At 52.4% G+C, this 16247-nt stretch overlaps 3 protein-coding genes across 10 annotated transcripts in view; 2 read left to right on the plus strand and 1 right to left on the minus strand.

Annotated features, from left to right (window-relative positions):
• MFGE8 (milk fat globule EGF and factor V/VIII domain containing) overlaps positions 1-5503 on the plus strand; it is a 24624-nt gene extending 19121 nt beyond the window's left edge. Inside the window, exon 8 of one of the 3 annotated variants that reach the window (XM_032621481.1) lies at positions 2609-3158. In XM_032621481.1, the coding sequence (XP_032477372.1) occupies positions 2609-2941 (333 nt within the window). In that variant the 3' untranslated portion in view covers positions 2942-3158. Of the gene's footprint in view, positions 1-2608 lie in introns of all 3 variants that reach the window. The other 2 variants (XM_032621485.1, XM_032621486.1) reach the window with 2 other exon arrangements.
• HAPLN3 (hyaluronan and proteoglycan link protein 3) overlaps positions 1-13851 on the plus strand; it is a 19888-nt gene extending 6037 nt beyond the window's left edge. For 2 of the 4 annotated variants that reach the window (XM_032621491.1, XM_032621490.1), the window contains exons 2-5: positions 6028-6207; positions 8168-8536; positions 10966-11268; positions 12169-13851. In XM_032621491.1, the coding sequence (XP_032477382.1) occupies positions 6084-6207; positions 8168-8536; positions 10966-11268; positions 12169-12455 (1083 nt within the window). In that variant the 5' untranslated portion in view covers positions 6028-6083 and the 3' untranslated portion in view covers positions 12456-13851. Of the gene's footprint in view, positions 1-5628; positions 5950-6027; positions 6208-8167; positions 8537-10965; positions 11269-12168 lie in introns of those variants that run through there. The other 2 variants (XM_032621488.1, XM_032621487.1) reach the window with 2 other exon arrangements.
• Positions 13852-14733: 882 nt separating this feature from the next.
• Positions 14734-16247, minus strand: part of ACAN (aggrecan) — a 64639-nt gene continuing 63125 nt past the window's right edge. For 2 of the 3 annotated variants that reach the window (XM_032624520.1, XM_032624521.1), the window contains exons 17-18: positions 16017-16199; positions 14734-15644 (exon numbers count right to left, since the gene is read on the minus strand). In XM_032624520.1, the coding sequence (XP_032480411.1) occupies positions 15568-15644; positions 16017-16199 (260 nt within the window). In that variant the 3' untranslated portion in view covers positions 14734-15567. The remainder of the gene's footprint in view (positions 15645-16016; positions 16200-16247) is intronic. The other variant, XM_032624522.1, reaches the window with a different exon arrangement.

Raw genomic sequence — 16247 nt, forward strand, 5'->3', positions numbered from 1 at the left:
GTACCTCAAATCAGCTGGAGCCACTCACTGCCAAGGTGACTGGGCTGGACTTGAACATGGGCCTTCCAGCTGGTGACATCTCTGTGGTGGTCCTGAGGGGCTGATGGCGGGGTAGCCAGCCTCAGGGAGCAGAGGCCATCCATCGCTCCCCTTGGTGGTTGTGGTTGGGGATTGGCCCGGGGCAGGGCAGCAACTAGGCAGCAGTTGCCACCCCTGATTCACACCCAGGACTCTGTTCTGTGTTTTAGCCTTGACATTCAGGGTGGTCCTTGTCCTCAGGCCCTGAGCCTGTTAGTATTCTGTTAGTATTCTCTGGAGACAAGGAAACTTCTGTGCAGATGAGTCAAATGACTTGCCCAGGGTCAGTACTCCTAAGGAGGGTCGTAGCTCCTGGACACAGGCTGATCTTTTCTTCAGACTCATTTTGTTTTTCCTGGCATCCCCCCACCTATTCTAAGGTTGCTTAACTGCTGGGTTGACATCCCAGAGGGATGTTAACCAGATCACACCTTTCCATTTGCAGCTGTGTTAATAAGCCAGGGAGTGAACCAAGGTGGGTGCTCAGACCAGAGGAGTAATGGAGAGAACTAGGGCTGTTTGTAGCTGGAAAGAGCGAGCCAGGATGAGGACATGCACTTGACTGAGGTAGGAAGATAGCCAGAATGATCCTTTTAGAATGTAAATCAGATTCATGACACTCCTCTGTGGAAAACTCTTCTGTAACTTCCCTTCAGGGCTACAGCCTGGGGCCTGTGACTGCTACTTGGACCTCATTTCCTGCCACCCTCCCTTTCTCTATCTCTGGGCTCCAATCTTACTGGCCTTCAAGCTGCTCCTGCCATAGGCTTTTGCCCTTGCTGTTCCCTCTTCCTGCAAAACTTTTCCCTGGGATTTTCAAAGCTCCTGCCTTCACTGCCCATCCGCTTCTTAGGGAGGCCTTCCTGACCCATCCTGTTGACAGGACACCCCCACCCCCTGCTTCATCCTCTTCTGTCACGAGCCACATGTCCATTCACATCACATTATCCCACATGATGTTTATTGTCCGTTTCCCTGACTAGAGTGTAAACCCCACAAGGACCCCTGGTTTGTAATCCCAGTGCCTAGAACCATGCCTGGCACATGGTAAATGCATGATAAATATCTGTTGAGTGAATGCGGTCAAGTCCCAGCTCCTTCATCTATTACCTGGGTAACCTTAGCCAAGCAACCTAGCATTTCTGAACCTCAGTTTCCTGGTCTGTACAATGGGGATAATTCTGACATTGTGAGGCCTATAAGCAATGATGTTCATGAAAGTGTGTTGACAAGTAGAAGGCAGCCCTTCAGTATGACAGATTGTTATGGAGATTGGCTAAAAAGAGTTCAACAGAGTCCTGCCTCTACCACCTCCAGGCTGTGTCACCTTTAGACAGTTGCTTCATGCCTCGGTGTCTCTGTTTACTTAATTCACTTGTAGATTAATTGGGGAGAATGAAATTCTCCTTGCTGATCAGGGTGGGGGTGGGGAACTCTTGGGCGGATCAAGGGAGCTGTTGGATGTGGAAGCCCTTTAAAAGCCAGGGAGAAAGTGTGGTGCCCAGGCTCAAGGTTGTGAGTGTGTGCCGGGGTCTCTGAGGCTGGGAAAGGGTGCCTCGGAGACTTACACTCTGCAGTTCTGGAGGGCAGAACTCTGGTTCTGGAGACACCAGAAGGTGCAACGGTCTGTTTTGCCTCAGCTCATGTTTCTGAACTGTAAATTACCTCATCCATGGTTGGTAAGAACCCTGGGGAAACAATGTCGGTAAAACATGGAATCACATTTGTCTGGTGGTGATTTTTTTCCCAGCTTGCTAATGTATTGGAGTGACTGAAACAAGAGTTCTCACAATTAAAGAGAAAACCTTAGCAATGTATGAATTCCTTAAGATAAATGCCGCCAGTCCTGCAGAAAGTGCTTTTCTTTCATACAGATGTCCCTCGCTATCCAAATGCTTGCTATTCACTGTCCAACACAGAAACCAAATAGATTTGAATAACACAGCATCCCTCCCTATCTGGATCCCCCAAATTCTCAATATCCAAACTCTTGCCATCCCAACTCAAGGATGCAATAGATTTGGTGAGGGAGGAATGCCTGTACAGCTGGTTTAGCTGCTTAACAGAACTTAGCGTAAAGTTTTCTGATAAAAGTTGGAACCAGCTGAAGAAGTTGCAAAGACATTTCCTCTGTGTTAAAACAAAACAAAACAAAACAAAACAGAACATTGAAGAAGGTGACTTCACCCTGTGTCAGATTTTTAATTTTGGTAAATCCATTGGAATTTACCAAAATTGGAATCCAATGCCCCCAAGGACCTACATGTTGAAGGAAGAAGAACTTGCCCCAGTGGTGGGTGAAGTCTGCAAAGGACTGATTGATGGGACGTGGGTGCCAGTGTCAGTGGAGTGTTAACGATGCTGGTGTTTTTTTTGTTTGTTTGTTTGTTTTTAGAATTGCTCTTGTTTTTGTTAGTGCTCTGGTTATAAAGTTGCATATGTTTTGAGTAGTTTGCCCCAAACTTATTTTTCCCCTAACCTTGTTATTTTTTAATACATGATTTTACAGAAATACACGTTTTTTTCCCAGGCAGACGAAGATCACTTTGTGGCAGAAATGCCTGCATTTGCTCATCCTGGGGAAGCCGTTTCTCACTGGGGAGCATCTGTACTAGATGAGGTGCTGGAAAGAGGCTGGAAACGTTGCAGGCGGAGGCTGGGGAGCCCCTCTGCTCCAGGAGGCTCTGGGTGCCCAGGGACAGGGCGGACCCTGGGACATCCAGCCTCTCCAACCTCATTCCACTTTTCTCTGCATTCTAAACATGGAAACCAAGGAAGGGAAAGGAAACTAACTCCTACGAGGACCTGCTGTGTGCCAGGCAGTGGACTATGTGCTTTATACATGTCACTTTCCCTAGTTTGATATTGTGGTTCCAGGCTTTGGAGCTGGAGTGCGTTCAAATCCTGGCTTTGCTGCTTCCTAGCTGGATGACCTTGGGCAGATTATTTAATCTTTCTGTGCCTTGATTTTCCCATCTGTAAAATGGGGATACCAATAGGTCCCTCTCTAGAGGTTGTGGTGAGAATTAAGTGAGATAGTAAGTGCTCATTAAAGTCAGCTGTTAATATTTTTATGCTGATCATAGCAACCCTGCGGAGTTATTTTTTAGGCCAAGTGTGGCTAAGCTACGTCATGAAGAGACTCAAATGTGGTGGCTTAAATACAGTAGGACTTTCTTTTTCTCTCATGACACAGTGTAGGTGGGGGAGATCCAGGGCTGGTGGGGTGGCTCTGTCATTAAGCCTGTGGTTTCCATCTCTGAGTCTAAGGCGGCTACTCTGGCTGCCAACAGGTTGGGGGAAAGAATACCAAGGAAAGGCATCCCAGATCGTTTTCAGTGTAAGACCTGCATGTGGCATGTCTTATTTTTGCTCACAAGCATATTAACTGTGAGCATACTAACTGCACAGCATACATATAACAGAAAAGTGCATTATCAGGGGTCCAAACTTCTGTATTGGGTTGTTTGTGCTTAGGCTGCCCAGATCCAAGTCACCAAGAGGCTTTGTGGGTGTCACCTGGGGATTCCTCTTGGACAAGAAGCAAGGCTCATGGTGTCCTCCTGTTGTGCAAGGCACAGAGGGCAAGTCTGGGCCTTGGGCTCTCTGCAAAGAGGCCTAAGGGAACAGTGGATTCTACCCCTCAACTTCCTTCACATCCATTCCTTCCTCTCCAGCAAGAGCTCCTAACTGTTCTGGAAACAGGAATGTTTCCCCCACAATCCCACCACCCTTACAGGCCAATGCATTTCTTTTCTTTTTCCTCCCTCCCTTCCTCTCCCTTTCTCTCCTTTTGCTGCTCCCTCTCCTTCTGGTTCCCATTCACAGGCATTCTTAGGGCCACACACTTACAATCATAGCAGAGTGGCAAGTCTATGTTCTGCCTTGTCTATTCTAAATGATACCCTGAGCACTTTTCCACGTTGCTACATGATAATCACAGTCATACTTCCAAATGCCTGCTGTCAACTCTGGTCTTGCTGCCCTACTTTCCACTCAGCCCCCAGAGGGATGTTTCTAAGATATAGGTCTGATCCTGTGGCTCCCCTGCTTAAAGCCATTACTGGCACCCTAGGGCTTTGGGGACAAAGGACAGGCTGCTGGGTCTGACACACAAGGGCATCTAGACTCTGGTCCTGCTGTGCCCTCTCCCCTCCTTTCCCCTATATCAGCCAGGGCCTTGGCAGGAAGCAGAATTCACCCTAGATGTTTCCAATAAGAGATTCTAACGATGCGATGACATTTAGAGAGGAGAGTAAAGTCAACAAACTAGGGAGTTGGGGCGCAGAGACAAGCAATGGCAGTCGACGCCCCCCTGGCCTCGAGGGGAAAGGGGAGGAAAGAGTGTTACAAAGCCATGAGAGCAGTGTTGGGGAGAGGAGCCGCTCGGCGGAGTTGTGATCCTGACGGGACACGGGTACTGCAGAGACACAACCTCTCTCCCCTTCTGCCCATCTCCTGTGTGTGCCTCCTGTTGGCTGAATCTAGCTGGAAGCCAGAGGGCCTGGGGGCCTGGGAGGAGTGATCAGTGCAGGGCAGAAAAGAGCAGAGATGGACCAGGGAGTGGGGAGGGGGCACAAATGGACACCTGGCAGCACACCCCAGCCCTCCACGTGCTCTCTGGCCTCTGAACCTTTGCACTTGCTGTGGCCCCTCCTGGGTAAACCCTGCTGTCCTTTTCCACCTGGCTACCTCCTGTGTCTTCAAGTCTAGTTTTCTGTACCTTATCTTTGTACTCACCACATGATATCTCCTGCCTATGACTCTGCCCCTTCCCTGGACGGGGCTCCTCCAAGGTGTGACCCGGCCTTTTAATTGTTGAGAGTACTCAGTAAATGGCAATGAGCAGGGCAGGGATGGGGGGAGGTGAGTGAGGCACTAGCTTCATGTGCAAATTTAAGGGAGGGGAGTGTGTGTGCAAAAAAACTCAATAATCAAGAAATAATATTTCGGGACTTCCCTGGTGGTGCAGTGGTTAAGAATCAGCCTGCCAATGCAGGGGACACGAGTTCGAGCCCTGGTCCGGGAAGATCCCACGTAACGCGGAGCAACTCAGTCCGTGAGCCACAACTACTGAGCCTGCGCTCTAGAGCCCACGAGTCACAGCTACTGAAGCCCGCACGCCTAGAGCCTGTGCTCCGTAACTAGAGAAGCCACCGCAATGAGAAACCTGCACATCGCAATGAAGACTAATCCCCGCTTGCCACAACTAGAGAAAGCCTGTGCGAAGCAACAAAGGCCCAACGCAGCCAAAAATAAAATAAAATTTAAAAAGATATAATATTTTGATGCAATACAAAAAAATAGAATCAACAAACTACAGCCCATGGGCCAGCTGCCTATTTTATTTGCATGTCCACTGAACCTGGAATAGCCCCCCAGAAGTACTCTAGCATGGTATTAAATTTTTTTTTTTTTACCTTGACCCAGGATAAGAAATAATTTCACACTGTGACCCCCCACCCCCCCGCCACCGACCTCATCCCCACAGATATTTCTGGACTGAAACAAAAGCTCTGCAGTGCAGGACTCATCTTCACTAACCATGAATGCAACCTGTTGTTTCTAGTCTAATCTAGTCTCTTGGTTGTCATTAAAAAATGCTGCTCACAACTTTTCCAATTCAATCCCGGTGTTTGAAAAATGGTGATACTGTCATATCATCCTGCTTAATTTTCTCCATGGTCTTTTTGCTGCCTCCTAACTCCTGTTTAGGACTTGTTGGCTTGCTTGTTGCCCATCTTGCCTGCAGGGTGCAGTCCCCTGAGAGCAGGGACCTTGTCTAGCTCATCACCACTGTCTCCTTGGCCTCGAGAAGGGTGCCTGGCACACAGAAGATGCTCTACAATTTCCTGTCGATCGAGTGAATGGGTGGGTGCTGGAACCCAGGGGTCCCCGGCCCCCCGCCTCAGGGCTTCTCTCACTGGCTTGTTTTTCTCCTCTTCCCAGTTTGCCCCAGCCCCCAGCCTTCCCCGACGCCTGGGCGCTGCCACGTGCGGGACGCCATGGGCCTGCCGCCGCTGGGCCTGCTGCTCTCGCTGTGCTGCGTCTCGGGCCTGCCCTTCTACAACGGCTTCTACTACTCCAATAGTCCCCACGGCTGGAACCCGGGCAAGGGCCACGGCGAAGGTGGGTGGCCTCCTGGGTCGACTTCTGGCTTGGCCAGGTGACGAAGACCTGTCCTGGCCCCTGCTGTGTTGTGCAGGTTCCAGGCTGGGACAGGGGCGAGGGTATGAAGCCAGCAGCCCCTCTCCCAGCTGTGCAGTGGTCCAGCCTCGTTTCTAAGATGAGCAGAAGAGGTGTGGTTCTGTTACTCCGTGTTTGCTGGCCCCTCAGATGTGGAGCCAAGTGCACTGTAGGACAGTCATTTTTGCTTTTTATACTTTCCCCAAAGTCCTGCCGAATTTTCCAAGATTCTGCTTAAACATGACCTCCCCAGGTCTCCCCATTGGAAAGGGGGTTTGGGGTTAGGGAGATGTGAGTCTGAATCTCAATTTTGCCACTTCCTGGCTTCGTGGCTTTGGGCAGGTGACTTTTTATCAGTGGTTTTACACAACTACTATGTGTCAGGCATGCTTCTAGGTGCCTTACATATGTTACCTGGTACAATCCTCCCAGAAACCCTGACATAGGCGAGGCCTTGTTAGGTGTAGCTGTTTTTCAGCATGAGCTCCTTTGCAGGGAGCCTCCCTGTCTGTCTCCTGCTTACCCCCGAGGCTACCCCCTGCCCCCACCCTGTGTACCTCCAAGGTCTCAAGTCCAGACCCAAGGTCCTGAGACCATGAGGCCCCTATAGAGGGGCTCAAGTTAGAGATGGGCCAGCCTTAGCCCATAAACCTGGTTCTTGTGGTGCATGGGAGGCTCTGTGTTTGTTTGTCCCCCTGAGCCCTGACTATAATCTCTAGAAGTCCTGGCCTCATCTCACTTGTGTTTCCGGGTGTTTGGGAAGAGTCGTGGTGGACAGTGGACAGAGAGTGAAGGGCAGGCTGTGGTCTCCTGTGGCCAGTGTGTTCGGGAAGGAGACTCAGGGGGGTTAAAGTCCCAGCCATCCACCCATCTGGGGGTGCTCTTGTTGCCTGCTACACCAGTTTGCTTCTTTTTTTTAAAAAAAAATATTTTCTATTTTATCTTTTTTTATTTTTAGCTGCGTCAGGTCTTAGTTGTGGCACGTGGGATCTTCCTTGCAGTGCACGGGCTTCTCTCTAGTTGTGGTGTGCAGGTTTTTTCTCTCTAGTTGTGGCGCGCGGGCTCCAGAGCACGTGGGCTCTGTAGCTGTGGTGTGCAGGCTTAGTTGCCCCGCGGCATGTGGGATCTTAGTTGCCCGACCAGGGATCGAACCGGTGTCCCCGGCATTGGAAGGAGGATTCTTTACCGCTGGACCACCAGGGAAGTCCCCCAGTCTGCTTCTTTTTTTTTTAACATCTTTATTGGAGTATAATTGCTTTACAATGGTGTGTTAGTTTCTGCTTTATAACCAGTTTGCTTCTTATACTAACAAACCTAGTGGCTTAAGACAACAGCCATGTGCTTTGCTCATGATTCCATTTGGGTCAGCATTTTGGGCTGGGCTCCATCTCTTCAGTCTTGGCTGTGCTCACTTAACTGATCGTGCCTGCGGTTGGCAGGCAGATCAGCCGGGGGCTGGTTGGTCTAGGATGGCCTCGGCTGGGATGGCTTGTCTCTGGTCTCTGCGTGTTCTCACCCAGCAGATGAGCCCAGTCTTGTTCTGATGGTGGTTGGCAAGGTTCCGGGAAAGAGAGTAGCCTCAGCAGGGCCTCCTGGAGCGTCGGCTCAGAGCAAGCACCACAAAACAGTCACTTCCACCATATTCATTTGGTCAAAGCAAGTGGCAGGGCCAGCAAGGATTCAAGGTCGCAGGGGGGCGGGGCATAGAGTCACCTCCTGATGGAAGGAGATGTAAAGTTGCGTTGCAGAGCGTGTGGATGCAGGGAGGGGTGCAGCACTGCAGCCATTCTTGCAATCTAGAACTCCTGGGCCTGGTGGGAGCTGAGAGTGAGGGTGGGTTGGCCTTTGCAGGGGTACAGATGTGCTGCAGCGGGTCCCCGTCTGCACCCGCCTCTCCCCCCAGGCATCTTCAATGGAGTGAAGCTGGTGGTAGAGACGCCTGAGGAGATCCTGTTCTCCTACCGTGGGGCCAACGTGACCCTGCCCTGCCGCTACCACTACGAGCCGGCCGTGGTCTCTCCTCGGCCCGTACGCATCAAATGGTGGAAACTGTCGGAGAATGGGGCCCCGGAGCAGGACGTGCTGGTGGCTATTGGGCTGAGGCACCGCGCCTTCGGAGACTACCGAGGCCGGGTGCATCTGTGGCAGGAGAGGGAGCGTGAAGTGTCACTGGAGATCCGGGACCTGAGGCTGGAGGACTATGGGCGCTACCGCTGCGAGGTCATTGATGGGCTGGAGGATGAAAGTGGCCTGGTGGAGCTGGAGCTGCGGGGTGAGACCCCAATGGGGGCTGGGTCCTGGGAACTACAGGGAAAGGGCTCTGAGAAAGCGTCCAAACCTCTGTGCTTTCGGCAGATAAACATTTAATCCTCAGAACAACCTCAGGAGGAAGCTGCTCTTATTCTCACCCTCATTGTACAGCTGAAGAAACTGAGGCACAGAGAGGTCAAGTCACTTACCTAAGGTCACACAGCTCATAAATGGCTGAGTAGAGGTTTGACCTCAGGCAGTCAGGCTCCAGAATCCACTACTCTCTACTCCCTCTTGCTCACATCCTGTTCAGAGAGAGGGGGACAAGAGCGGGGCACACAGCTGATGGAGACAGAGCTGAGATTCAAGGAGGGTTGGCAGGCAACACAAGCAAATGAGGCAGCCCAGGGTGAGTGATAGGGAGTGGTGGGGACTGGGGCACACTCCTGAGCTCTCATCCATCTGAAAGGAGCTGCTCTATTCAAGCCCAGCCGATGATGCCACATCAGAAGCAGGCCTAGTGCAGCCAGATTTTCTGATTTGAAAAGGGAAGCTTATATTTTTATGTGAAATCTAACTAAAAAAAAAAGCAAACCAGTGCTGTGCAAGCCAGCCAAACTCTACACACTAGATCTTATGTATGGGTCCCTGTCGTGATCTCTACATGACTCCTACCTTCTCTGTCCCTAGGATGGGGCTCTGTGTCCTCATATATCTCCTACCTGTTAGGGAGGCAGCTGGGGGGTATGTAGAGAAGTGTGACCTGACTCCATGTCCATCCCATCCCAGCTGTGGTACCCTGGGTCAGTGCTTCACCCCCAGAGCTGCAGTCCCCTCACATGTAAAATGAAGAACAAGGGCAGTTCCTCCTTTACCTCCTTTGAGGAGATGAGGGTAAATGTGAGTCAAGGGCCTATCAATCAGTGCAGCTCTTTGCCATCAGCAGCCGCATCCCCACTCCACGTGGCTTAGATGGTGGCCCAGAGGTGGCCTATGACGTTGGGGATGGTGGGGAATGGGAGGGAGCCTGTGAGAGCCATTTGTCTGGGGACCACAGAAGCAGCCTATAGAAACAGGGAGCCCTCACCGTGTTCCTGCGGCTGGAAGGGCTGGGAATTTGGGACGGAACCAGGCATGAAATAAGGCCCCTGCAAACACACATGGAGGTTGTGCGCTGATTGTCAAGGCCCTGGGGCCTCTCTGCCCCCTCAACCTGGCTCTGCCCAGGGGACTGGCTTCCTGCCCCAGGTGATATTGGGGGTGTGGGGCCCAGATGTTCCCAGGCCCCTGGCCACAGGAAGGAGATTCTAAGGACTCCAGGCCCTGCTTCTAGACAACGTCAGTCTGAGGCACTAGGGACACCGCCTCTCCTTAAGGTTTCATCTGACTTGGTAGAGAATGGATCTAGGGTGTTTAAATTTTGTTTTATTATGGTAAAGTTTCAAACATGAATGGTGACTTTTGAGGGAGCCTATGGTACCTATAAGCCTCTGGCACCAGAAAGGGAAGCCCCCTGCCCAGGACCTCCCTGACCTTGAGCCTCCCCTTTATTAAGACCTTTTACCATCCCTCCTCTTCCCCTGAATTCCGTCTGTCCCACGTGGAAACTTGTATTCTCCTAGGAAGCTTCCACATTAATGTTAGTGTTAATGTAGATGATGAGGTCTCAGCTACCGACAGGGAGAGCCAGAGCCCAACAGTGCACCCTCTCCTGTAGATGGCAGTACCTCCTCACTGGTGTCTTGGCTCAGGCTGCTGTAATAAAATACCACAGTGTGGGCACCATAAACAACAGCAGCAATTCATTTCTCGCAGTTCTGGAGGCTGGAAGTCCCAGATCAGAGTGCCAGCATGGTCAAGTGAGGGCCCTCTTGACCCTTGTCAAGTCTTGCAGACTTCTCGCTGTGTCCTCACACGGTGGAAGGGGCTGGGGGTGGGGGGTGGTCTCTGGAGTCTCTTTTAAAAGGGCACTAACCCCATTCATGAGGACTCCACCCTCCTGACCTAATCACCTCCCAAAGACCCCACCTCCTAATATCACATTGGGCGTTAGGATTTAAACATCTGAATTTGGGGGAACACATTGAGACCATAGCACTGGGGTTCTTGTAACAGCCCTGTGAATTAGGCCTTAGTCTCATTCTGTAGCTGGGGATATTAGTTAGCTGATTAATTCATTACCTTAACAGGCTAATAGTTTTCTGAGTACTGCTGTGTGCCAGTCTAGCTCTGGGAGGGAGGTGTAAAGCAGATATAGGCTCTGCCTCAGATTTGGATATTGGACAAGAGATGACAGGTTTACAGAGGTTTTCTGAGGGATTTTGTGTGTGTGTGTGTGTGTGTGTGTGTGTGTGTGTGTGTGTTGAGGGGAGCATCTCTCCCAGTAGATTTGGGTCTCCAGTCAGCTGGGCCCGGCCCACCCATTCAAGCTGCTTTTTCCTCCCTCCCCAGGTGTGGTCTTCCCTTACCAGCACCCCCAAGGGCGCTACCAGTTCAACTTCCACGAGGCCCAGTGGGCCTGCGAGGAACAGGACGCGGTGGTGGCCTCCTTTGAGCAGCTGTTCCGGGCCTGGGAGGAAGGCCTGGACTGGTGCAACGCAGGCTGGCTGCAGGACGCCTCTGTGCAGTACCCCATCACGCAGGCCCGACACCCCTGCGGTGGCCTGGGCCTGGCACCTGGCGTGCGCAGCTATGGCCCACGCCACCGCCGCCTGCACCGCTATGATGTGTTCTGCTTTGCTGCTGCCCTCAGGGGTGAGTGGAATGGCTGAGCACAGGCCTGCGGGTGGAAGGGCAGTGTCTGAGGAGCTTTCAGACCTCTCTGCCCACCCTGCTGGCACCTTCACCTGGAGGTCTGGAGCACCCGCACATGTTGAAGCCATGTCCAGCTGAGTTTTTTTCTGTTTGTTTTTTTTTTTAAGTTTCCTGGTGTTCATTAGGGATGCTCTTTATTTTATTTATTTTGGCCGCGCCTTGCAGCATGCGGGATCTTAGCTCCCCAACCAGGGATTGAACCCATGCCTCCTGCATTGGGAGTGTGGAGTCTTAACCACTGGACCACCAGGGAAGTCCTCCAGCTGAGTTTTGAGTGCTGTGCTGCTGTTGCTTCGCACGAATCATTGGTTTAGTCATTCATCCAACATTTCCTGAGTGCCCACTATGTGCTGGGGCCAAGGCTAGGCACTGGTCATCATAGACAAATAAAACACAGTCCGTCCTCACAAAGGAGCTCATTTCATGGGAAGATAAATGAATAAAAACAAATTGGTTCCGTGCCATATCCCAAGCACTTAGAAAATTGCCTGGCACATAGTAGGTGCTCAGTAAATGTCTGAGTGAATGAGAGACTGATTGGTCCAGCAGAGGTGGGGCACCAACCCAGGGTGCAATTAGGGAAGGCTGGGGTGGTGTACCGATATGACTGGAGGAGCCCCAGCCCCATGGCAGGTAGGATGGCACTCTCAGAGAGGGAAGTTATCCCCCAACAGTATCCACTGCAGATGCCCATAGCCTGGCATCTCCCTAGGCTCAGAGAGCTGTCAGGTCTTTGGGGGCTGGTTGGTGGGGTCTGGATGGGCTGGCATTGCTCCAGGCCCTGTTGTCTTCTCTGGCTGCCCACTCCACTGCGCAGCTCTCACGCCCCACATCCCACAGGGCAGGTGTACTACCTGGAGCACCCTGAGAAGCTGACACTGGCAGAGGCAAAGGAGGCCTGCCAGGAAGATGGTGCCCAGATCGCCAAGGTGGGCCAGCTCTTTGCCGCCTGGAAGTTCCACGGTCTGGACCGTTGCGACGCTGGTTGGCTGGCAGATGGCAGTGCCCGCTACCCTGTGGCTCACCCACGTCGCAACTGTGGGTCCCTGGAGCCTGGGGTCCGAAGCTTCGGTTTCCCAGACCCACACAGCCGCAAGTATGGCGTCTATTGCTACCGGCCACGCTAGCGCCGGGCTCCAGCTCTGTACTCACACCTACCCCATCCCCTCATGGGCTGTATCTATTGAGTAGTTCATTTTCCCTTGTAGGTTGGGGCAATTTTCATTTTGTTTTTATACTTTTCAACTTAAAAATTTTTTAAATACTATTTTTTTTTGTAAATCCCACAGATCCTAGATCTTCCCTTTACTCAGGTAGACACTCCAAGGCTCTCCCCCTCCACGAATCCTCCTGCCCCTCTCCTCCAGGACACTTGAGGTTCATGGGCTCATGAGGGTGCTCTCTGCCATTGCTGAGTCCAGCCCCTTTTCCCTGCCCCTGGGAGGCTGGCGCCCAGAGCTGGCAGTGGCATGAGATGCCAGGGCGTGGTGGCTGCAATCCTCCCTCCGCCTCAGCCTGAGGGAGGAGAGGGCATCCAGGGCGGCTGTGGAGCTGGGCTTTGGGCCTTGCAGCCTCCTGCCCCCTCGTACTTCTTTGGCAAGCAGCTGGCCCACATCAGCATGGCGGAGGAGCTAGGGCTGGAAGTGGGTCCCTGGGCTTCTGTGTGACATCCCAGGGAAGAGAAAGACTTTCCTCCCCATTTTTTCCTTTTCTTAGTTCCAAATAGTCCATATTTTGTTCTCATTTTTCCTTATTTGGGGAGCAGCCCTCAGGTGTGTGTACTTTTTTTGGACAATAAATGGTGCTGTGACCCCTTCCTCCACCCCGAGTCCCTGCTCTGGGTCTCACTCTTTATCTCATTCAGTCTTAGGGCCCAGCTCCCTGCCCGGTGGGAATGGGGGACCATTCTGTCCCAGACTTCAAAGGTCGACTGGGTCTGTCCACTGGAGTGGGTGGGAAACACCATGGGCTGCACCTTTGGGCTGCCGTGGTCTGGCCTTGCCTGCCCTGGGGACACCCTGCCTCGGGGGCTGGCCTAGCAGCTGGAGGTGCTGGCTCGCTCTCCCACCATCCCACTCCTGGCTGTGAGTCTGTGCGGACACAGCACAAGAGTGGGAGGTACCTCTCGGGGGACCAGAGGAAGCTGTGCCCTGCAGAGGATCTTGGAGACCAGCCCTCACCTTCTGTCCCTACCGCCCCCCATGTCAGCCTCAGGAAACCAGACCATTTGCCTCTGCATAGGCACACCTCTGTCACCCACAATCAGTAACGCACTCTATCCTTCACGTAGCCCAGTGCTTCTCAAAGTGTGGCCAGCACCACCAGCTTCACCTGGGAACGTGTTCGAAATGCAAATTTCTGGACCCCACCCCTGACCTGCTGAGTCAGAAACTCTGGAGTGGGACCCAGCACAAGCCCACTCGTTGCTAATGCAGGCTCAAGGTTGAAAACTACTGACACAGTCGTGTTCCCAATGAATCAGTTAATTAATCAATAAATTGCATGATTATTGCGTTCCTCCTATGTGACCATTGCTGCATCCTCTGCTTTTGTCCACTGATCCTTTCCAGATCTGTAGGTAACCTGGGTACACAAAAATACTTACCAACAAATACTCAACCACACACGTACACACCCAAAGAGACACTAGCAGACCCACACTGGCACACACTAACCAACACCCAGACACCTTCATAAACACAGAATCAATGCCCGCTGAGCAAGTGTGATGAGAGGGTGGCGCCGACCTGGCCTTCTAAGGAGGAGGCTGGCGGAGGGTCACTGCCTGGAGCGCACACTCCAGCTCGACTCAAGGTCTGTTGAGGGAAATCCATAAACAGTCGAAATCGTTTTCGTTGGTAGCCTACAGCCTACTTAAGGGCAGGATGCCCAGACCTTTGTGCTAGCGGCTAGCTAACCATTTGACCTCAAAAATGTATAAGCAAGATTCACTGTTCCTAGGCTGTCTGCAATTTTTTTCTTCCCTCTTATAAATCCTGATTTTGCTTCTGTTCTTGGACTCTCTCTACCGATCGACTCTTCCTATGTGAGCAACCAGTGTAAATCAAAGGACCAAACTCAGGATTGTGGCCAGATGTCTCACTTGAGTTGTTCTTTGACAGCATGCCAACTGGCAAATCCATACACAGCACCCGTTGGCTGTCTCCACACACACACACACACACGCACACAATCCATCATCCGCACAGGTACACTTGCGAAAATAAAGCACCACAAGTGTGACTGTCCCAGGCTTTCTGATCAGGCAGGATTTGCAAGAATTCGGGGTCATTTGATCAAAATGTGTCCCCACTGCCCCCATACCTAAGAGCCCCTTCAGTTGACCCTGGACCATGGTCGCCTTCTCTTTAAATTAAGAAAAGAAGGGAAAAGAAAAGAAATAGATCTCTTCCAATGTCTTTATTATCATTATAATTATCATAATCTTTAGTTTTCAAAAATATAAATAGGTGCACGGAACCCTGGTGCCTGCACGGTCCCGGGGGTGGGGGAGGGAGGGGGGAGGGTTGGGCGGCATTCCCACTGGGAAGGAAATGCCCCCCGCCCAGCCCTGCCAGAGATCGAGATCGACACCTGCTGGGTGAGAGGACTCTGGAAAAGGGTCCCTCGGAGGGAACCCGACCCCCACGCCTCGGAAGATCCCTCGATGGCTCTCTCCTGCCCGCTCACCTGCGGCCGGAAGCCACCCCCTCTCCCCCAGGCTTCTCCCCCGCACAGATGGTGCAGCCCTCCGACTCTGTCTCATCCCATACATTCAGCTGCGGTTCCGCACTCTTCATGCCCTCAGGCTTCTGCCCCTTCCTCCCTCCTCCCTAGCTCTCCCTGGAGGTGAAAGAACCAACGATTGCACTGCTCTTGGATAAAGTCAGGAAACAAAAAATTACCTTCTTTATTTAACTTAACTCCTCCCCTTCTCCCCCTGTCCCTGCGCTGGTCCCTGGAAAGGCACAACGGGAGATTGAAGAAACGTCTCTAAACTCAGTCCACGGGTTACAATACGTTTGCGTTGCTTTGGCATTTGGGAGGAAAAATTAGATGCAGTTTTGGCGATTTGGGGGGGTGGGGGGTGCATACACAATGTGGGATTTATTTTTTTTCCTTCTTTAATGGAATTCCTTATATGACAGAAAGCAACAAGGAGAGGACACCATCCCTGTGGGATGTCAGCCTGGCAAGGCTCCTGGGCTCAGCATCCTGGGCACATCCTGGAAGCTCCTCTCAGTGGGCCGTGCTGGGGCGGCTCCTCCGCAGGGGCCGTGAGCTCCGCTTCTGTAGTCTGCGCTTGTAGGTAGAGGCTGGGGTGAAAGGGAGATGGAAACATCTGGGTGAACCCTGGGAAGAAAGTGGGCCAGCCCAGCCTCTCCCCGTCCTGACCCTTCTCCGCTGGCTCCCCTCCTTGCAGAAACCGTGGGCTCTGGAAGGCAGCCTGAGGCTTTACCCACTTCTTGGTTTTGACTTTTCTTGGAACCACCTTGGGCTAAGGGGCTTCGGGGCTGGTGTTGAAAAGGAAAGTGGGCCACCTGCTTTCATCGTCACCTTCTCAGTGCAAGTGAGCCCTCCCTGGGGGCAGCGGACGTCTGTGATTGAGCCCACGGATGGTGCAGACAGCGGGGGGCAGGGAGGAGGATGTGTTGGCAGCATCTAACGCTGTGTGGGGCGATGCTCACGGTCTGTGCAGGTGATCCGAGGGTCCTCCCAGTGCCCGCTGGGCTGGCACCGGATGGTGGGCACATGGCGCTGGACAAAGCCCTCGGTGCACTGGTACCGCACCAGGGAATTGATCTCGTACCGGTCCTTCTTCTGCCCGAAGATCCTGGCGTGCTCCACCATGGGGGGCTCTCCGCAGGCCACTGAGGGGCAAACACCCTTCAGAAAGGGCTCTGAGAGGGTCTCCCGTG

This window comes from Phocoena sinus, chromosome 2 (assembly GCF_008692025.1).
Source record: "Phocoena sinus isolate mPhoSin1 chromosome 2, mPhoSin1.pri, whole genome shotgun sequence".
NCBI lineage: Eukaryota > Metazoa > Chordata > Mammalia > Artiodactyla > Phocoenidae > Phocoena > Phocoena sinus.